The following is a 22,671-nucleotide window of genomic DNA, read 5'->3' as shown; positions in this document are numbered from 1 at the left end:
GGATCTGCACTTTAAAGTGCCGTATCTGAGCTTTTTATCATTTTCATCCCCCCCCCCTTTAATGCTGAATTGGAACAAACAGCAATTTCTGAGCAATGCCTTGAAACTATGTTGTCGTAGAACACGAGTGTTTTTTTAAAACCTTATTATATCTGTATACGTAGTTTTATCTCAAAGCATCTTCTGTGAACAGATGCCAATTTCATGTTTTGATTCATATATTCCTGTCTTCTCTGTATGCCAATAAAGGCTGATTGAATTGAAACAGCCATTCAGGTTTTCTGCAGATCGCTGTTTGTTGTGATTCAGCAGTAAAACATCGGGTATGGGGGGAGCACTCGGATAAGGCACGCAAAAGTGCAGACCTGGATGAATCCAATACCCTTCTTAAACTGTGGTGCCCAGAACTGGACACAGGACTCCAGGTGGGGTCTGACGAAGTCAGCAGTTCTATTACTCTACTTGATCTGAAACACTAGACTTCAGTTGACGCAGTCTAGAATTGCATTAGCTCTTTTTACTGCTGCATCACAGTTGAATCATATTAAGCTTGCGGTCTCCCCCATTTTTTTAGCTGGAGAAACAACCTGGGTTGACGCTGAGAACTTTTGCATGCAAAATGGATGGCTTGGCCATGAGACCTGTTCCTCACAAGCACCCCACACAAAACTGAGATTTGTCTGGGGAGGAGGGCGTTTTCCCTGACCGGAAAACATGCAGATCTTTCCGCTTCAGCAATAGAGCTCCCACTTTCAGAACTCAATCCTATTTCCCAAAACTCGGAAGTAAAATAATGCAAAGCAGCCCTGGCTTAAAAGGGGAGAATGACTTTCTTAGAAAGGAATTCAAGGCGGTTGGCTTCAGAGACAGCAGGCAAGAGACTCCCCAGAAGGGAGGGAGGGGAAGGAAGAGGAAAGGTGAGGATCTTGAGGAAACGGGGGCAGTACAGTATTGTCTCTTTGGGTGCAAGACTTTTTGTACACTCAAAATGCTGGCTCATTAGCTGAACCTCTCCCCCTTCCCCAAAAGACTCCAGATTTCTAGCTTTGGGGGTTTGGGGGGGCACAGAAAAGGAGAAAGAAAAGGGCAGCTAGTGAGGAAAGCAGTTGTACACCCCAGTGGAAACTTTCAGAGGAAGCCACCTATTGCTTTCAGTCAAGGATGGTCACATATGTCAATTCTGGTCTACGTTTCTCAGTCTTAATGTCAATTCTCCACATTCTCACATCGGCTTGAGAATTTTTAAAAGGAAAGGTTCACATGAAAATCCACCAGCATTTTAATGCAAATGTAAACTGCCCTGTGATCCTCAGATGAAAGGAGGTATCTGAGGCGCTGGATTCCACCCAGCCATTGGGGGGGGGGAGGCTCGTCATGTGACATCACACGTGCAACATACACGTCACACATGTTGAGAGGAAGCCGCAAGGCCCGGCAAGGCCTTCCACCACCGCGAGGAGGCCGGGTGGGGCCTGACCCCTCAAGACCAGGGGAGGGCTCAATCCCATCCCCTCATACTTGTGGTGGGCTTATTTCAAAGTCTGAATGGGGTGGGCATAGGTGCCAACTCCAGGGGACCCTGGCACCCACAAGATATCTGCTGTGGCTGCCCAGCCTCCGCTACTGCTGCTGCCCACCACCACGTCTGTCAATTTGGGATGTGCCAGTTAAACTGGGACACTTGAGGGGTATGCAGTCACTCAACAATCCAAATGTTTCCACAGGCCTAAAAAGGTTGGCAGCCCTTGACGTGGATATTTCTGAGCTAGAAGGGTCAATGGTACAGCTGAGTATAAGGCAGCTTCCTAGGAACATAATTTTATCATGAGTCGATTTGTGGGGTCATTTAAAGCACTGGTAACAATTGGGGGTGCGCTGCCAGCAGAGGAGGGCGGACAAAATGCTTCTGAGAACCAGCCATGGCGCTGGGGGGGTGGTGGCAGCAGGTGGTCATTCCTGAACGAAGCGATCATGATAGGCTTGGGGTGGAGGGTGGGGGAAAGTGGAGCCAGCCTCAAGTCTGAGGTATGCATGGCTGAAGGCATGGGGAGTATCATATGTTATATACAGCATTTTGGACTGAACCTCGAACCTAAATAAGAAGACATTGCAGTGGCCTTCCCCAACCTGGGGCCTTAGGCTGCAACTCGTCCCATCAGCTCCCAGGACAGGACAGTCAATGATCAGGGAGGATTCGAACTGCCAGCAAGTCAGATTTTCTGAGGGACGAATGGTGTCACAGTGGAGACCCGTGAATGCTGCCATAGGGGTTTCCACCGCCTGAGGCAGCGGCCTCACCCCACCTAATGGCTGTGCTGGGACAGCACAGGAGTGTTTGGAGGATTCAGATGGGGAGAGAACCATGCACACCACCTTAATCTGATCTCTTCCTTCAAATGCCTTCTCAGAATCATTTCCCTCCTTACCCGAGGAAGTATTGGCTTGACCCTCTCCCCACAAATGGAACAAAACCAACTTTAAAGCCTTCATGAAAGTTCTTGTGGGTGCTATTTCTAGTTACTGCAGTAGCCTAACCAGCTAACCTAGCAAGTGAATTAGAAGAGACACTCAGCTACGAACACACTCCACGCCCTTCGGCAGGTTCAGTCGCTCACACAAAGACATAGGATGGGCAAGAGAGGAGAATAATTACAGGGTTGTCTCAACGGGAAGCCCTTAAAACAATGTCAAGACCAGGAATGGATGACGTGCGACCCTCCAGAACTGGGGTGGGGAACCCTTTTCAGCCTGAGGGCTGCACACCCAACTAGGCAACCTTCCGGGTGCCACATGCCGGGGGTGGGTGGGCCAGAGGCAAATAATGTGAATTTCATCTTTGCACAGTGAGCTAGATTCTGTACATTCCCCCTATCTATCCTGCACCCAGGCAAGCAAAGAGGCAGCCTCAAAGGTTAAGGGCACATTTCAGCCAGGAGGGTATAAAGCAGGTTTGCCAAGGGGGCTGTGGCCTGGGGAAAGGTCCCTCCATTCCCCCCCAACCCACTTGCTGCCCAATAATGCAAAGTGAACTACATAGAACCAACCAACACACATAGCAAGAGTCAAAAGGCAAAGTTTACTTCCAGAAGAAGCACTGATCTATGGGTGGGGGCGGGGGGAGGAGGCTGGGTTGCCAACACCGAGTGCTCTAAGCTCTAGATCTAAGTATTGTCACATTTCTTTTATTAGCTGCTCTGCACTTTGCTTTTATGGAGCAGTGTGGTTTTATAGGCGGGTGGTACTGGGTCATTAGCATGGAAGGCAGTGTTCCTCCCCACCCCCCTTTCCCAAGAATGTGTGTGTTAATAGGTTTAACGAAACACATCACAGGTTCAGTGCAAAGCAGGAGGAATACTTAGATTATATCTTTCTTAAGCTCTTTGTCGGTCTGCCTTATTGAAAAACGAAAACACCATAGTTCAGTTGGTTAGAGCAGGCTTCCTCAACCTCAGTCCTCCAGATGTTTTGAGACTACAATTGCCAGCATCCCTGACCAATGGTCCTGCTAGCTAGGGATCATGGGAGTTGTAGGCAAAAAACATCTGGAGGGCCGAGGTTGAGGAAGCCTGGGTTAGAGAGTAGTGCTGAGAACACCAAGGTCGCAGGTTCAATCACGTTATAGGACAGCTGCATATTCCTGCATTGCAGGGGGTTAGACTAGATGATTCTCAGGGTCCCTCCCAACGCTGCAATTCTATGATTCTCTGATCTCCTTAAAGGACACAGAAGCATAGAATTATAGTTAGAAGGAACCACTAAGGTCATCTAGTCCGATCCCCTGCAATGTAGGAATCTTTTGCCTGATGTGGGACTTGAACCCACAACCCTGAGATTCAGAATTTCATGCTCTACTGACTGAGCTATTTCCTAGGTGCCACAACCACCCGTCAATCAGGGCCCACCTGGGTCAGGAACACCAAACCATCCATTTATAAATACTGTTTGAAGAAAAATGGAGCTACATTATTTAAAATATTGTCATGGGAACGTAAGAAGAGCCATGTTGGTATCCAGAGGTATCCTGCCTCCAAAATAGTGACTAGTAGCCACTTCATATGCTTATCCTCCAGAACTACTTTCAAAGCTATCACAAGCTGATGGCCATCACTTCATCAAGAGAGAGCAACTTCCACAATCCAACGCAGCGCTGTGTGAAGATGCATTTTCTTTTGTCTGTCCAAAATCTTCTAACATTCAGCTTCATTGGACGGCACCCGCTGGGTCCATGTGTTATGGAGAGGGCATCCGTAGTGTGCTCTGGAGCTCAAGTTCATAACACTCTATATGTATATCGCACTCGGGAACCCTTTCAAAATAAGCCTCTGAAGTAGATCACTTATGACCCCTCACACATTGCAGGCAGGGCCAAAGCTAAGCCTAAGGCAACCTGAGAGGAACCAGGGACTCATAATTCAATCTCTTTGCCCCACCTCTCAGGCTGGTGCACCTTGTACGACTCAGCAAAGAAGAATGGGGACAAAACCAGTGCTAGATGGTTCAACTTGTCCCTGGCCTCTCTACTTTCCACCACACTGGTCCCAATGGGCAACAGCAACCACTGAATATATCCAAGACTAAATAATAAGAAACCGCAGAAGAATTGTGGGGTTTTTTGTTTTAAATGTCTGCACCCCGGCCGCACGCAAGACCTGAACTTTCAGTTTTCCAAACTAGAGGTCAGTTTCCCCACCAACTCTGCAGGATTGGAGTGTTTGAGAGGGGTGGGGGAGGGAGTTAAGACACCTCAAAGGATATCAACTTTGAAGCACAGAGGGAGACATGTTGCTCCCCACCACCCAAAAAAAATGCTACACACCAATGAATATAGCTAAATTTTTATCTGTCTTCTCAAAGTAGAAAGTGTTTTGTCAAAAGGACATTAGCGTAGGCAAATCCATTCTTCCCCGCCCAAACATGGGGAAATTGAAACAGAAGAGATTCTCTCCAGCTGTGTTGGCAGCAAAGGTGGAGGGCAGATTCCCAAACAGCTGCAGCCCTGAGAGACCCCGAGACATTGGAGGAGAAACCTGCTCCGTCTCTTCAGTCTCGTCCCTAAACTGTATTTTGGTCCCGCTCCAGCAAAACCTCTGCAGTCCTCTCTGCTGGTGGGTTGAGGAGACGGATGCAAGTTAGATTCTCACGACCTGAGCAGCGATGCAAGGGCTCTTCCGCTCCTCTTGGTCCTTGGAGACTTCCTGCTGGATGCACAAACGCCCGTAGGTGCCCCCTACCTGGCCTTTTGTTAGCCGGCCTGGGTTCACACAGACACACCCAAGGACGTCCTAGGGATGGGCAGGAAACAAGGGGAGAGGGGAAGAGACATTAAAAACAAGAAACAGGCTCTTTAGTCAGATGGGAAGATATCATTAGGACATACTGATTTTAATCTCCCTAATATGGGTGTAGGAACTGTCTTGCCAGATCAGAAAAATCTGTCTAGTCCAGCATCCCAGTTCCAAAAAATGGGGGCAGCCAGATGTTTCTCAGCACTCACTAGCTAGGTATGAAAGCAGTGGCTACCCTTTATTTATCTTAAAGGGCGACTCTCTCAGTATCAACCATTCTGGGACCTATGATCAGCAAGCGAGGCCACGTCGGTGGTGCCTGATTGGTGGCAACCCGGACAGGGCCTTTTTGGTGGTGGTTCTGTTTGTGGGGTGCCCTCCTTGCTGAAGTGGGCCTGCTCCACTCATTATTAATGTTGCTATCCAACTGAGAGTATGTGGCTTAAAAGTTTTCAATGTTTTTTCTTAACGTAATTGCCCCCCCCCCGCTTTGTTGTTTGCTGTCCTTGGGTGGGCAGGATAAGTAAGCAGCTTGCCCTCTAAAATAGACTGCCTCTGAACATGAATGGTATAATAACGTTTTATCAATGGATCTTCAGTGAACTCATCTGTATTTCTCCCCCTCTAAGCCTTACTCTGCCATCTATTCTCCACCCCAACTCCTCAACAGGGCAGCATGCAGAGATCCTTGCAGTGAAGTGGTGTGGCTGTGTTCAAGAACCTGTAGACCGGAGGTCAAATTCCAATGCTGGAATTAGAGGGAAGGGCAGTAGCAGAGCATTCGCTTTGTTTGCAGGTCCTGGCATCTCCAAGGAAGACTCGGAATATCTCCTGAGTAAAATCCTAGAGAGCTGTTGCCAATCATTGCAAGCAATACTGAGCTAGACCCCTACGTTTCTATATAAATCGGTCCTTTAGTCAGTTCCACTGGAATCTTACTTTATTTTTAGAGCTGTAGCTCAGTGGTTAGATCAATTGCTTGGCATGAAGATCCCTGGCTCAGTCCCCAGCATCTCCAGGCAGAGCTGGGGGATACTCTCTTGCTCAAAACCCTGGACAGCCGCTGCCAATCTGTGTGGAGAACACTGAGCTAATGTGCGTAAGACAGCTTGGAATGTGTCCCCTCCCTCCATCGCCCCGCGCCCAGACAGCTTCATTTCCCCCCAACCTTGATAAAGTATCTCAGTTCCGACGGAGTGATCAGCACGTCCGGCGTGACAGGCAGGGCTGCGTATTGGTAAAAATGTTCATAATCAATGTTCATCTCTTCCGCGGGAGGGTAGAGTGGATAGTAACTGCTCAGGAATTAAAAAAAGAAGGAAAGATCGCGTTACTCCTCCCATTCCGCAACCCGCTCCCTCGCATACATTGACACGCCCAGCAGCTGTTCCTCTCCCCCTTGGGTACCAACAGGATGCCAAGCTGTGCTTTTCAACACTGCTGCCAATTTCAGTTTGCATGTGTGTGTTTCTGCAGTCTCTAAATTCAGCACCTTAAAGGCACCGTGTTCCACATCTCCATGTTTCCAAAGTGTTGGGAAGGGGAGGAAAACAAAGGGAGTTGCCAAATATCATAGAATCACAGAGCTGTAGAGTTGAAAACCACCAAGGAAGGAGAGTTCACCACCTCTCGTGGGAGTCTGTTCCCCTGTCAAACAGCTCTTACTGCCAGCAAGTGCTTCCTGATGTTTAGTCCTGACCTTTGGACTTTGGACTTGGCTCGCATGGCTTGACCCCCCAGACTCTGGACTTGCCGCCAAGTAGGCCAGGGGTTCAGGACACATACAGCTTGGAAGGACAAAATACAAATGTCAATAATGTCGAGCCTGGAAAGATCCCAGCCAACTGGCTACCCCAGCCTCTGGTTTTTCCCTTCCTCTCATCTCCACGGCTACAGATGTTGCGCTTCTTTACTATACTACACGTAATCATGCAACGCACCAACTTTATTTTAAGGGGCAAGGCCATAGCTCAGTGGCAGAGGCCCTGCTTTGCAAGCAGAAAGTCCCGGGTTCAATCCCCACCAGCTTTTTCCTGGTAGGGCTGGGAAAGACTCTGCCTGAAACCCTGGAGAGCAGCTGCCAATCAGTGCAGACAATACTGAGCTAGATGGACCAATGGAGTTGCTGTGATTTGAACCCAGGACTTTTGGCAGGCAAGGCAGGAGGCCTTACACTGCCAAAGGAAGAAATGAGCCCAAGTCTCACCACAAAAGATACCTGGGAGCAGGGAGGGGTTGTTTTGATGCAACAAAAGGAGCTTACCTCCTCTGAGTCAGGATGTGCTTCAGAGTTCGGGAAAAACGGTCCAAGACACTGGAAGAACTAGGACAGAAAGAAAAGAGAGAGGAAGGTGGCAAAATTAAAAAGAGGGCGTGAAAATATGTATTAAAAATAGAACCAAATAGCCCCCCTCCCATATCTGCTTCTCTAAAACAGACTCCCTTTCAGCCTAAAATAAGTCCTGAGTTGTCATGAGGATAAAATGGGTGGGGGAGATGGAAGATTTAATAATAGGACAGCTTAGTTGCATACCTTAATTATTTGTATTTTAATTTCTGTGTAGATGGCCTTTCATATTTTGTAAAACTGCTTAGAAGCCTATTTTGCCAAGTGGGATTAATTATCATCACCTTCTTAGAAACGACTGGCTGATGTAAAGATTTCATCCTTAAATGGCTTCAACACATTAAACCTTAATTAAAATTAAAAGGTTTAAACCTGACCCTCTTAAATCCAACTCAGACACGTACACATACCAGGCAACATCAAGTCAGCCACCGGCAGGAAATTTAGGCTGCTACATACAACAACAAGGGTGTGGAACCTTTGCCCCCCAGCTCATGTTGCTGAACTACAACTCCCATCAGCCCCAGCAAGCATGGCCAATGGACCAGGGATGATGGGAGTTGTAGTTTGGCAGCATCTGGAAGCCAAAGACTCCCTTTGCACCTGATGTACAGGATAATAAACCTCAGTCATTTTACACACACACACACACACACACACACACACACACACACACACTCCTCAAAATACAACACAAGTCAGTTCCCTGGCATTTTGGAAACATTGGCAGGCTTGTTCCCAATAGAAGCTGCTTCTGTTCAGGAATATTCCCACCCGTCCCCTCTTTGGAAAATACTTACTTGTTCCATAAAATTAATATACTGCACGAGTGTAAAAACAAAAATCAAACAGACAAACAAAAACAACATCTGCAGAATTTAGCAAAGATGTATTATTATTTATCTGCAGTGTTAGCACACCAGCCTTTTCACCCAAAAGTGTTTCAGAGTAGCTTGTAAAAAAATCCCTGCCTTCAGGCTAACAAACAAGATACGGCACATGAGGAAAAGGGAACAGGAGGGAGGAGGGACGCTCAAGCGAAACATGCCAGTAAGGGATGTGCTTTGGGAAGAGGGGCTGCAGCTTGGAGGGTCTGTTGTCCGAGGGTCAGCTAAAGGCCTGGGGGGCTGCTTTCAGCTGCAAGGTCTTAAGTTCCCCAGCTCTGCCCCAGCTTGAATATGCAAAGGCTCCAGGCTTCCTATTCTCAGGAGACAGATTCAAGGATCTTGAGATTAAGCCAGAGAAGGGAAGGTCTACATTCTTTTTTTCCCCGCTATTTTTTGGCGTGTTTATCTGCCAGTTCAGCTATTCCAAGCAGGATTTTAAAACAGCTTTTAAAAAATTAGCTAAAATAGGCTTTAGCAAATTTTCTGTAAGCCGCCATTAGTATTTATATAGCAAAAAGGTGGGCTATAAAAATGCTTTCATAAATACATCAGGCACTGCCCTATGGACTCCCGCCACAATTTATCAGGGAAATAAACTTGAGATTGGTTTAGGCTTGTGGTTCTGAACAGAAGCATTTTTAAAGATGCCAAATCAATCTTTCAATTGACTGGCCAGCCACATAAACAACAAACAAACCCTTCCCCAGCCACTCTTCCAACAAAAGATTAAAAATACATTAAAATGTGTATTATGCTCTCTGTTGTCATCATCATCATTATAATATTTATACCTCACCCATCTGACTGGGTTGCCCCAGGCACTCTGGGCAGTTTCCAACATAATAAAAAAGCCAGCAAAACATCAAACATTAAAAGCTGAAGAGTTCAAGGAGATATATGTGGAGGTCCCCTACCCCCCACAGTTATCTTCACAAACACCCCGTGAGGTTGGCCAGGCTGAAGAAAAGGTGGCTGGCTCAAGATCACCCAGTGGAGCTTCACGGCTGAGCCAGACCATCACTCCTAAGACACTGCAGGGATAGGAAGGATGGGGAAACACATAAGGCCCTCCAGAGGTTATTGGACTACAATTCCCATCAGCTACACTGGCTGGGGCTGATGGTATTTAGAGTCCAACAACATCTGGAGGTCCCCCCTGGGTTCCCCCACTCCCTGAGATGAAGGACACACATACAGCGAGTGGATTTTATAACTGGCAAAGCAGGAAAAAAACCAGAAAAGAGGCCTCTGCGTTCAAATTTTACCCTGCTGGTGTGGTCCATGTATGTGTGCAAGGGAAAGACTCATGTGCTTACATTACATTATGTCAGAACTGGCCCTCTGCCAGCCTATTGTAATATTCGAAACTCTGCTGCAGTTGAGAGGATTTTTTGGCAGTCGCTGTTAAATCACCCACAAAACCAGCTTAACGCACCATGTTTTTGTACCCTGCCCCCTCCTGCCGTGGAGTCCCAACTAATACTCATAAATTAAAAGCTCTCTTTTGTCTGAAGGCACGGCGACTCACCAAAACACAGAAACCTTGACATAAGGCAGTGTGAAAGTCAGGCATGAAACACACACACACAGACACAAACAACAACACGTCATCTGTGTTTTGTATGCAATGGGCAAAAGAAAAACAAAGGCAACCCAACAAGTCCCTCCCTGATATAATAAGGGAGAGAGCTGGGTGGAAGAACAACAGGACAGAAGCAAACGCCTTCCCTGGCAGGCGAGAGATTGCTCACGGCACCTTTCGTTTTGCTGGTTTCTAGTCCACGTGATCCCAAAAATACAGGGCAAGGTGAAAAGCCAATAAAGTATTACCTTAAATTAATAGCTTTTCATCCAACTCCCATAATTTCTGACCACTGCCCATGCTGATGGGAGCTGTCTTCATCTGCCCCACAGCTGATGCCAGGTGTTGGGAAGGTGGGTGCGGTATGGGGGGAAATGCACATGTGGGCCAAATTAGGGACCATGTGGCAGGCCTAGCTAAGGGTCCAGAGGTCCTCCACCTTTTCTCTAACAGTTGTGCAGAATTGGGGGGATTTCAGCAGCATGACAAGTCATAAATCTGTGGGGGCAGAGAGGAACTTGCTCCAGCCACAAAACCACTCTTTCTGTGCAGCAGCTGAGAAGCCCCCCTGCCCTTCTCTGTACCAACTCACTGTGAGAATATATATATTATTTTCATTTCACAAGATTTACATACCGCCTAATTAAACAACAAAAAAGACCTCTAAGCGACTTACAAAAGACAATCTAAAGTTTTCTTCAAAATATACTAATGAAAGCAAACATTACAAATTTTAAACTTCTTTTAAAAATCAGTACAGTGGTACCTCGGGTTAAGTACAGTGGTGCCTCGCAAGACGAAATTAATCCGTTCCGCGAGTCTCTTCGTCTAGCGGTTTTTTCGTCTTGCGAAGCAACTCTATTAGCGGCTTAGCGCTATTAGCGGTTAGCGGCTATTAAAGGCTTAGCGGCTATTAAAGGCTTAGCGGATTAGCGGCTAAAAGGCTATTAGCGGCTTAGAAAAGGGGGGGGAGCGGAAAAAATCGGAACACTCGCAAGACGTTTTCGTCTTGCAAAGCAAGCCCATAGGGAAAATTGTCTTGCGAAGCAGCTCAAAAACGGAAAACCCTTTCGTCTAGCGGGTTTTCCGTCTTGCGAGGCATTCGTCTTGCGGGGCACCACTGTACTTAATTCGTTCCGGAGGTCCGTTCTTAACCTGAAACTGTTCTTAACCTGAAGCATCACTTTAGCTAATGGGGCCTCATGCTGCTACCGCGCCACCAGAGCACAATTTCTGTTCTCATCCTGAAGCAAAGTTCTTAACCTGAAGCACTATTTCTGGGTTAGTGGAGTCTATAACCTGAAGCGTATGTAACCTGAAGTGTATGTAACCTGAGGTACCACTGTAATTTAAAAATTATACTTATCAAAACCACATATTAAAATTGCATGACAAAATTACACATCTGGGTAGGCTTGCTTAAACAAAATTTTTTTTTTTGGAAGGCACTGAAAACAATATAGCAAAGGTAACTGGCTAATATCAAGGGGCAGGCAGTTCCAGAGATTAGGTGCTGCCACACTGAAGGGTTGATTTCTTGCAGATGTGGAACGAACACAATGTGGCACTTGTAAAAGTGCTACTTCTGCAGACGGAAGCAGGTTGTGTGGGCACAGATGAGGTGAGGCGAGCCTTCAATATTATTGAATCATTAGATCCTAATATTCATTAGGGGAAGGGGAGTTATGGGGTGGAAAGAGAGAGGAGAGAAATGCAGCCCCCCCTAGAGATACAACATTGCTTTCCTGTCTTTATTCTGGAGAAGAGCAATCCTCTTTCCCCCAAAATGAACAGCCCCTGGAGATCTAAAAATAATAAAGTCAGCACTGAGAAGACAGTTATAAGAGCCAGCTGCCGGTTTTCCTGGTATTTCAGGGCAAGTTTAAGGAACTGGTTTCCCTGTTATGGGAAGTGGAGGAAAGGCAGCAGAATCTGAAGCTCCCAAGAGAGAGTCTAACTGGACTAATTCAATTAAGATATTTTTGGCATGTTTTGGCCTTTCTCCTCCAGTGAGGGAAGTGTTTGAGGTAGTTTCCTTTGAAGGAGGAAGTGTGAGGTGGCCTCTATGTGCCCCTTCCCTCTCTACAACATGGGACAGGGAGACAAAACTCCCCCACCCCAATCTCCACTATGCATTTAAAGTGGTGTGACACCACTTTAAAGAGTTACAGTTTCCACACACCCCACCAAAGAATCCTGGGAACTGTAGTTTATTAAGGCAGCTGAGAATCGTCAGGAGACCCTTATTCCCCTCACAGAGCTACAGTTCTGGGAATGGCTTCACAATCAACCCCTCTTTCCCAGGATATTATTATTAATTCAATTTATATACCGCCCTTTATTAAAGAGATCCCTGGGTGGTGTACAATGTTTAAAGCACATTACAGACCAGTGATAAAAACATAATAAAAAGCATACGGACAGACAGCCTAATAATAAAATAGTCATCAAAATAACAGTCCTCTCTCCCACAGGTAATAGATTATTTAATAGCCATAAGCCTGGGTAAAGAGGAATGTTTTGGCCTGGCGCCTAAAGATATTGCAATGGTGGCGCCAGGGGGAGAGTATTCCACACTAGGGGAACCACCACAGAAAAGGCCTGTTCTCTTGTTATAAAGTAACATGACAGAAGACGACACTGTGAAGGAGAAGGCCTGGGCTGGAGAAAGAGAGAGATTCAAAATTTTTAACCCACTATACTTCCAGAGGACATCTAACTAGTGTACAGAAATAGAATATTAAACAATACAGGTCATGAACAGTATTGAAGCATAAAAACCCAGAAGCTAAAAACTTCAGGAAACAAAAAAACAGGCCAGTTTGGGACAAATGAATGGAAAGAGCCTAGCTGCAGAATCAGGCCCACCTGGTGCCGTATCCTGTTCTCATAGTGACGAACCAGAAACCCCAGTGGGAAGACCAAAAACAGGGCATGATTACACCATGCTTTCCCCGCTTGCGATTCCTTGCAACTAGTATTCAGAGGAATATCAAGGTAGAACATAAACTTATCCACCATTAATTTGTCTAATCCTCTTTTAAATTCCAAGTGCAGTTGCACCACAGGTTTGCATTAATCGTGTGATATAGGCGGTTGTAGTTTCAGCCCCTTTCTTAATTACCCCTAGCACGGAATCTGCTTCTTTCACACTGGAGAGACACCTCTGTCGAGTTATCCACTACACCTGAAGGTCTCCTTCCTGGTCAGTCACCACCGGTTCAGAGCTCATATGAAATAAAGATTTTCAGTGACCGTCAGAATCATAATGTCGGGACTTGTTTCCTTCCTGAGGGAAGAGAATTCCGGGGAACTGGTGCCACAAGGCTAATAACATGACTTCGAGTCGCAGCACGCTTTTTGCTCAGATGTGTGACGCCATCAACAGATGACGATGGCGCTGACTGAGAAACGGGGAGCTGTCTCCCCATAAAAGAGGAAGAAAAGAAGAAAAACACAAGGTGAGGGAAAAGAGAGGATGTGACACAAACCCTCAAGGCAAAGGATGACTGCGATGCTTGATTTACTTAATGACAGGCCATGGGCGGCTGGCACCAGCCGACTTCTGAGGCACGCCACTTGTCAAGAGATTTTCTCAGGAACTGCACTTTGAAGTGAGACAGTCTTTCTTTCTCTTTCTTTCTTTCTTTCTTTTTTCTGATCTTGTCTGGAGATCAACCCATCCAGATGACTGATTCATTGGCTAAGACAGAAGGAACTCTGCATACACTCAGGAGCACCATATTTGGGATGTAGGGAGCCAGACCACTGCTCCCTCGGTATTGCCTATACAGTGGTACCTCGGGTTACATACGCTTCAGGTTACAGACTCCGCTAACCCAGAAATAGTACCTCGGGTTAAGAACTTTGCTTCAGGATGAGAACAGAAATCGTGCTCCAGCGGTGTAGCAGCACCAGGAGGCCCCATTAGTTAAAGTGGTGCTTCAGGTTAAGAACAGTTTCAGGTTAAAAACAGACCTCCAGAACGAATTAAGTACTTAACACGAGGTACCACTGTACAGTGGTGCCTCGCAAGACGAAAAGAATCCGTTCTGTGATTCTCTTCATCTAGCGGTTTTTTCGTCTTGTGAAGCAAGCCCATTGACAGATTAGCGCTATTAGCGGCTTTTAGCGGCTTATCTGCTGATCGGATCAGCTGATAAGCGGCTTAGCGGCTTGGGAAAAAGGGGGGGAGGGGGGAAAACCCGCAGGAACTCGCAAGGCATTGTCGTCTTGCAAAGCAAGCCCATAGGAAATTCGTTTTGCGAAGCACCTCCAAAACGGAAAAGTAGTTCGTCTAGCGAGTTTTCCGTCTTGCGAGGCATTCGTCTTGCGGGGCACCACTGTACTGCTCTCCAGATTTTCAGCCAGGGGACCTCTCCAGCTCTTCACCTGGCCCCTAAAAGGTTCGCCAACAGAACCTCCCTGGGGAGAGCATTCCATAAATGGGGAGCAACTGCAGAGAAGGCCCGTTCTTGCGTTGCCACCCTCCAAACTGCTCCTGGAGGAGGCACAGGAAGGAGGGCCTCACAGAATGATCTCAGGGTCTGGGTAGGTTCATATGGGGAGAGGCGGTCCTTGAGGTATTGCAGTCCTCAACCGTTTAAGACTTTATAGGTCAAAACCAATAGCAATTTGAATTGGGCCCGGAAACTAATTAGCAGACAGTGCCTTTGGGCCAGTACTGGTGAAATATGCTCAAATTGTCTTGCCCCAGTGAGCAGCCTGGCTGCCAAATTCCATGCCAGCTGGATTTTCCGAATTGTCTTCAGGGGCAGCCCTACATGTAACGCGCTGCAATAATCTCACCTCGAGGTTACCAGAACATAAACAGCAGCAGTTATCTGGACAGGGGCAGCCTAAGTGCCGCAGCTGGACCACCAGCCACAACTGATGGAAGGCACTCCATCACTGAAGCCACCTGAGCCTCAAGTGACAACAAAGGATCCAGGGATACACCTCCAAGGTATGTACCCTCTCCTTCAGAGGGAGTGTAACCCCATCAACAGCAGGCAATCTCCCAGCCATCTGGTCTAGGGAACCCCCACTAACAGTGCCTCAGTCTTAGCTGGATTGAGCTTCAGTTTATTAAGGACTGAAAACTTCTTCCGGACTTTTTGGCATGAAAGAGAAAATGAACTTGTAATGAATCCATCTGGATTCAAAGATTGAAAAAAAATTGGCTTATAGAAAATAGTACTAAATTGAAAGGACAGAGAACTCAATGTCTGTCTGTCTGTCTGTCTGTCTGTCTGTCTGTCTTTCTTTCATTTCTTGTTTTCTCTTTTTTCTTCTGCTCCTTTTTAGATTATATTTTTATAGCATTTCTTTTAATTTGATGTATTATACTTATCTTTTGATAAGTACCAATAAATATATTTAATGTAAATACAAAAAGCTCATCCCATACAGAAGTTACACACAGCCTGTAGTGCTATCAAAATTAATAACACGGTTTCACTGTAACGTAAGCATGCGCGTGCACACACACACACACACCTCCAAAGGGTTTACAGCAGAAATGTGGACTGCACTTTGGAAGGCGTTAGCAACTTAAGAGGGAATTTTGTGTGACATCAAGCCATGTGATTCCACAGCTCAGGGCTGACATTTCTTTCGCTCACAGACCGATTACACTTTTTGGATTCTGAATCACGCCTGATTCATGCTGTGTCATTTCCCCCACCCCCCCCCCTGCCATTATCACATCTTCCACACTCACAGCTGTCTGAAGATCAGCAGATATCCTTTTAAAAAGAAGCAGAAAATTGCTCAAGGAACAATGACCACACCAAGGAGCTAAATCCAGCACCAAACCACAGTGCCTCCCAGTATGAATACAATCTCAGCCAGCAAATGGATGTGTTTGGGGGTGATTAATAATCTCTTCATTTTAGTGCTGAAGATTTAAGGTTTTAGAACGGGGGTGGGAAGACTTATGCCTGGGGGCGTGACTGCAGGCTTCTCTCAGTCCCCTTAGGACTCTCCCCACGGCCCTCACTGGGCCTGCTCCACACCCTCCTTGAGGGTTTTGGCCTCGCTGGAATGTGTCCATAAGCTGTGGCAGTGCCTTTTATCTGTGTAGATGGGGGATAGAAAAGGGAGTGTAAAATTTACATATTTTTTTTTTGCTCAATCCACTTTTGCCTCTGGCACCACCCAGCACTGTCGTGTGGCCCCCTGGAAGGTTGGCCAAGATGCAATGCGGCCCTCAGGCTGGGGGGGGAAAATACACCCACCTCATGGTTTTAGAGTTTAAGAGCATCCTGCATTGCAAGGGGTTGGACTAGATGTCCCTTGGTGTCCCCTTCCAACTCTACAGTTCTGCGAATCTACATCCCTGCTTTGAACATACCTGCTAATTTCTTCTGAGCCCATGTGAAAGACCAGGTCCACAGAAGTCAAGCCAAAAACCACACCGTTGATCTCCAAGGTGCAGGGGTCAGATACGAAGAGAACCCTCTAGAATTGGAGAAAAGGGAAGAGAGGGTTTGTGCGGGTTGACCAAACAGCTCCCAAATCAGGCATTCAAGTAGAAAGCACGGCAGAAGTTTTTATTTTTATTTTTAAAGCAGCATAAGAGTCAGGGCCTAAAGATATGAGGCAGTTACAAAGCTCTTTCCTCACTACTTTGACAGGGGTGCAGAGAGAAGAGACTCAGCCCAGCCCAGGGATTCTCAGAGTCTGAATACCAGGTCAGAATCATACATTTTCAGGTAGCCTGAAGAGAATTGTTTTCATGGTCTTGGTCCACTCCCCACCCCTTCACACTAAAAATCTGTAAAATGGGACCAACGTAGACTCTACCTTATAGATCGCTCCAAGTGTTTTGCTATTAACTTCCCTCAGTTATTGTATTTACTCGAATGTAATGCGGCATCGAATCTAACGCGCACCTCAATTTTCAAAATCTTGAAACCAAAAAAGTCTTTGTTGGTGAATGTAAATGCACCATCAAACCTTATGCGCGCCCTAATTTTCACGACGTAATTTGGCCAAAAAAGGTGTGCATTACATTTGGGTAAATACAGTATTTCTTCATCTGCCACATCAGTATCCAATACAACCAAGGGGGAAGAAATGGGGATAATCCCGGTTTATCCACTGTGGTGTAGTGGTTATGATGTCAGACAAAGGCTGGGGAAGACCTGGGTACAAATTCCCATTAGGTCATGAAATTTCCTGGTTGGACTTGGGCCAACAACATTCTCTCTGCCTAGAGTCTCACAAGGCTGTTTTGAAAATAAAGTGTGTGTGTGTGTTAGAAGCCTACACACTGCCCTAAGTGTGTGACAAGGGTTAAGATACAACTCTCATAGAGTTGGAGAAGGCCAATCATAGACCTACTGCAATGAATGGACCCGGGTCAACTGATCTCAGTGGGTCAGCTCTGAGTAGAACATAAAACTACATATTTAAATGCAAATCACCTTTACTTATCATTGCCAGGTAGGTGATGATGGGAATCGTAGACCAAAAACAGCTGGAGACCCAAGAACTGGTCTAAACAGAAGACTTTTCAGAGTGCAGCATCGAGCTCATCAGCTCCGATGAACACACTTTTATCTTTGTAGGGAAAAGTCGTACGGGCTTCCAGGTCTCCCCACTACCCCGTACGAAACCTGAGAGTTCACTAAAAGCACCTCCAAACTCCCGTCAGGAGCGAGAGGAAAACACCAGGATTTGCCCAGAAGAGCACAGTCTACAGCAGTCCAAACACGATGCCTTTTCTTCAGCTGGGAGCTCCCCCTTCTGGGAGATGGAGCTTTTTCACGGGATCCAGCTAAACGCTGCACATGCAGAATTCACCCACACAAGGAGTGTTAAAAGGAGAGAGAGAAATCCTTCATGTGTTTAGTGAAGGGAGGGGCGTGGCCAGCAGGAACACCCTTGCTAGCCCCCCCCCCCATTTACTGAACATGCGGGGGGACTCATTTGAAGCAGGAAATTTCTTAGTTTAGTGCCAGAGCATCAGCTTTGCCTAGCTTCTCCCGGTAAGGCTGGGGAAGATTTGCTGCCTAAAACCCTGGAGCACTGCTGCCAGTCAGTGTAGACAATATGGAGCTAGATGGACCCCAATAGCCAGACTCAGTACCAGGTTCCTATGTAGACCTCTCAGGTAAAGGTGTAAGGCAGGCTTCCTCAACCTCCGCCCTCCAGATGTTTTTGGCCTACAACTCCCATGATCCCTAGCTAGCAGGACCAGTGGTCAGGGATGCTGGGAATTGTAGTCTCAAAACATCTGGAGGGCCGAGGTTGAGGAAGCCTGGTGTAAGGTATACCCTACTGCAGCCAAGACTTAAGCACATGTAACTGAGTTAATCACAGGTTCTTCCCCTGTTTGTCTCTGTTTCAGTCTCCTTCCTCTGTGCTTCTATGTTTATTTTCAGATTGAGTTCCTTGGGGCAGAGACCTGCATCACCACCATCATCAAAATCAAAATACAGAACAAAATCAAAATATAAAAACCACAAAATCAATTAATAAAAATAAAAACAACAACCCAATAACCCCTCCCCCCCAAACCCCACATTTTAAAAGGGCATAGGATGTCAATCAAATCAACCAAAGGCCTGGTTAAGAAGGAACGTTTTCACCTGGTGCCCAAAGGTGTATAATGAAGGCGCCAGGCGAGTTTCCCTGAGGAGAGCATTCCATAGATGGGGAGCCACTGAAGAAGGCCTGTTCTTGTGCTGCCACCCTTTGGACCTCTCAAGCAGGAGGCACACAAAGGGCCTCAGAAGATGATCTCAGGGTCCGGGTAGGTTCATATGGAAAGAGGCAGGCCCTGAGGTATTGCGGTCCTGAGCCGTTTAAGGCTTTATAGGCCAAAACCAGCACTTTGAATTGGGCCCAGAAGCTAACTGGTAGCCAGTGCAGTCGAACCAGGATCGGTGTAATATGCTCAAACCATCTTGCTCCGGTGAGCAACCTGGCCATCTTCAGAGGCAGCTCTATGTATAACACATTGCAGTAATCTACCCTTGAGGTGACCAGAGCATAGACAACAGTAGTTAAGCTATCCCTGTCCAGAGAGGGGCGTAGCTGAGCCACCAGCCGAAGCTGATGGAAGGCACTCCAGCTAAAGTTGATGTCTTCAGACAGACAAGGCTGATTTCTTGCCTCACAGAGCATCTGAGAAACATCAGGGTTCCTACCAGGCTTTGAAAGCCACCAACCTCCAAGCTCCACCCGACAGGCCAAAATACAGATATTCCAGCTGTGCACACACAGAGACACAAAAACTTTAAACAAAGGCACGGCCTTTGGATTGTAGGAAGCACCTGTTTGTCTTCTTTCGAGAGCTCGCAAGTCAAAGGCGGCTGGGGATAAATGCAGTGATGGTGGACATCTCTCAGCGAAGGAACGATGACAAGGTGCGATCCAGCACTGTTGGGAAACAGAAGAGCTAAGGCCCCCTCCGCACTACACTTAAAATGCTTTTATACAGTGGTACCTCGGGTTAAGTACTTAATTCGTTCCGGAGGTCTGCTCTTAACCTGAAACTGTTCTTAACCTGAAGCACCACTTTAGCTAATGGGGCCTTCCGCTGCTACCGCCACGCCACCGGAGCACAATTTCTGTTCTCATCCTGAAGCAAAGTTCTTAACCCGAGGAACTATTTCTGGGTTAGCGGAGTCTGTAACCTGAAGCGTATGTAACCTGAAGCTTATGTAACCCCAGGTACCACTGTACTGCTTTAACGGCTTCCCCCAAAGAATCCTGGGAGCTGTCACCTGACAAGTTGCTTCAGGAAAGCCCACAAGGGAAGCCCGAAGGCAACAGCTCTCACTGCCTCCAAACCACTTGGTTTCTGTGGCCAAGAGACGGTGATGGGTTCCTGGTGCCACCATTCTTCCAGGTCTTACCCTCTACTGAAGCTAGGGGCCATCTTAAATCTAGTGGCAGTGAGTTCCAGAAGATAATTATTTACCGTGTGAACAATTCCTTTCCCATCGGACCCTGCTTCTTACTATTAGCCATGGGGGCTATGTCCTATAACCGCTGTCGGAGGCAGCCTCTCGCAGCATGCCAGCTGCTTTGAGCCACAAGCGAGGAGAGCGCTGTTGCGTTTTGTCCTGCGTTCGGGCTTCCCAGAGGCATCTGATGAGCCTCTGCGAGATACAGGAGGCTGAGCTAGATGGGCCACGGGCTCTTCTCACGTTCTTGTTCTCACCTCCTTGTCCCTTCGACTATCATCTTCATGCACCTCTTGAAGATGTCTTCAAACGAGGCAGTGAGCTGACAGTCCTTGGGAGAGAAGAAAAAGCAGAGGAAGAACAGGAACTCAGTGACAGAGCATTTGCTGCACATGCAGAACGTCCCAAGTTCAATCCCCGGTGTTACCAGTTAAGGAGGATCCAACCACAGACCAGGGGGAAGGTCTTTTCATGCCAGAGACCCCAGATCGGCCAGATCCACACAGGATAACGAGTTCAAATATCTGAAAGACCACCTCCATCCTTATAAACCCCCATTTTGGGTGATCAGAGGAATGGGCCCTCTTGTTAGTTCCAACACCCTCAGAAGTACAGAGAATGGAGGCTCCAGACAGGGCTTTCTCTGTGGCAGCCCCCAATGGTAGGACTCCCTATTACAGAGGCGTGTCTGGCACCTTCATTGCATAGTTTCTTACCCTGGCCCTGGACAGTTAAGGGATTTCCCACCCCCACCTCTCCTTAGAACCCTGCTTCATTTGTTTCATCTACACTATTCTGTTTGGAACTGTTTTACTTGGCGCATATATATATGATTCCATTGTTATACAGCTTGCCAGAGACCTTATGGCAGAAAGTGGTTAAGAAATGTTAATTAATTAATTAAATGTTAGTAGGGAGGAGCAAATTAATTTTTAAAATACAGTGGTACCTTGGATCTCGAACTTAATCCATTCTGGGAGTCAGACTCCCAAAACCATTTGAAAACCAAGGCACGGCTTCCAATAGGCTGCAAAAAAAGGCACGGCTTCCAATAGGCTTCCAAAAAACATTCGCAAACTGGAATACTCACTGCTGGGTTTGCGGTGTTTGGGAGCCAAAACATTTAGCAACTAAGCCGTTCAGGAACCAAGGTAGCACTGTACAATTAACTTTGCATTTCTTTTTTTCCTAGAGACTTGGGAAAGAATACTGGCTGCATATTTTTATTATTACCACTGCTACCTTTATAATCCACCTTCCCTCCAAGGAGTCTCAAGGAAGTGGACATGGTTCTCCCTGTCTACATCTTATCCTCACAAGAACCTTGTGAGGTAGACCAGGCTGAGAGACAGAGATTGACCAAGCAGGCTTTTGTGGGTGAGTGGGAAATCTGAACCCTGGTCTCTCCCAGGCCCTAGTGTGGCGCTCTAACCACTACACCACAGCTGACCTTTTTTATGCCCCTGCCAAGGAAGAATTCTAGATTGCTGCTTTTTAAATGAAATCTAAAAATTAAATGAGAAGCTGGGGAGTTCCTCAAGAGAAACCTTTCTCCTGCAAGTCCTGCTTTCCAAACTATGGCCCTGGATGTCTCCCAAATAAATGAAAAAACTCTCCCTTGGATATCTCTGGAGTAGATCTATGGAGTTTGTGAACAAAATGTACATCCGATTTTAATCTAAGGAAAAGGTAATGTGTACACGCACGCACACACACACACACACACAAATACTATTTGTCATTAGTTAGGAAAATACTGTGTTAAGGACTAGATGTTTGCTTTAAGAATCAGGGATCCCCATACACAACTGGTTTCCAAAAAGGAAAGTGTGGGACGCACAGTCAGCAGGGTTTCTAAAGAAAAAGGAAAAAAGGGGGAAAAAGAAGACATGAACTTTCAAATCCATTCCCCATTCACTGAACTTACCTCAACTTGCTTGTGTTTTGCATCAAGGAAAGGCCCGAGCTGCAAAACAATCAAAGGAAATGAAGGTCATCAAAGAGGGGACGACAAGGCCCTAATTAAGCGCCACCAACATTTCTGAAAAACCTATCAAGGTCCCTTAAGAGCCCCGTCAATTAATAAAAAGGTAGCAGGACAAGGATGTGTTTTCAATTCTAGGGCTGGAGTCACAGGAAAACTTCCTTCCTCCCCACAAAAATTCTAACATTTACCAGATGCGATAAGCATGACATTGACTTCCCATGCATCGATGACTTTCATTATTCTGCCTTCCCCCTCCGTCATTAGAACAGTATCACAACCAGCAACCATTGTTTATTGCCATTTCATTTATTTCAACTACTCATCCTTGGCTGCTGAGGAGAACACAGACGGGCAACTAGCCACTTACTGATAACCTATATAATAATAATTTATTATTTATACCCCGCCCATCTGGCTGAGTTTCCCCAGCCACTCTGGGCAGCTTCAAATCAAGTGTTAAAAACAATACAGCATTAAATATTAAAAGCTTCCCTAAACAGGGCTGCCTTCAGATGTCTTTTAAAAAGAAGATAGCTGCTTATTTCCTTCACATCTGAAGGGAGGGCGTTCCACAGGGCGGGTGCCACTACCGAGAAGGCCCTCTGCCTGGTTCCCTGTAACCTCACTTCTCGCAATGAGGGAACCGCCAGAAGGCCCTCGGTG

At 46.6% G+C, this 22,671-nt stretch overlaps 1 protein-coding gene across 1 annotated transcript in view; it reads right to left on the bottom strand.

The window, feature by feature from the left end:
• Nucleotides 1-4,823: 4,823 nt before the first annotated feature.
• Nucleotides 4,824-22,671, bottom strand: part of POLA2 (DNA polymerase alpha 2, accessory subunit) — a 29,240-nt gene continuing 11,392 nt past the window's right edge. Inside the window, exons 12-18 of the mRNA XM_081174097.1 lie at nucleotides 21,949-21,987; nucleotides 20,279-20,352; nucleotides 19,386-19,491; nucleotides 16,457-16,563; nucleotides 7,549-7,608; nucleotides 6,454-6,580; nucleotides 4,824-5,282 (exon numbers count right to left, since the gene is read on the bottom strand). Of these exons, the coding sequence (XP_081030223.1) occupies nucleotides 5,130-5,282; nucleotides 6,454-6,580; nucleotides 7,549-7,608; nucleotides 16,457-16,563; nucleotides 19,386-19,491; nucleotides 20,279-20,352; nucleotides 21,949-21,987 (666 nt within the window). The 3' untranslated portion in view covers nucleotides 4,824-5,129. The remainder of the gene's footprint in view (nucleotides 5,283-6,453; nucleotides 6,581-7,548; nucleotides 7,609-16,456; nucleotides 16,564-19,385; nucleotides 19,492-20,278; nucleotides 20,353-21,948; nucleotides 21,988-22,671) is intronic.

The sequence above is a fragment of the Podarcis bocagei genome (genome assembly GCF_964188305.1).
Source record: "Podarcis bocagei genome assembly, chromosome: 16".
Taxonomy (NCBI): Eukaryota; Metazoa; Chordata; class Lepidosauria; order Squamata; family Lacertidae; genus Podarcis; species Podarcis bocagei.
Note: the sequence above shows the minus strand (reverse complement) of the source record. Positions and strands in the feature narration are given on the sequence as shown.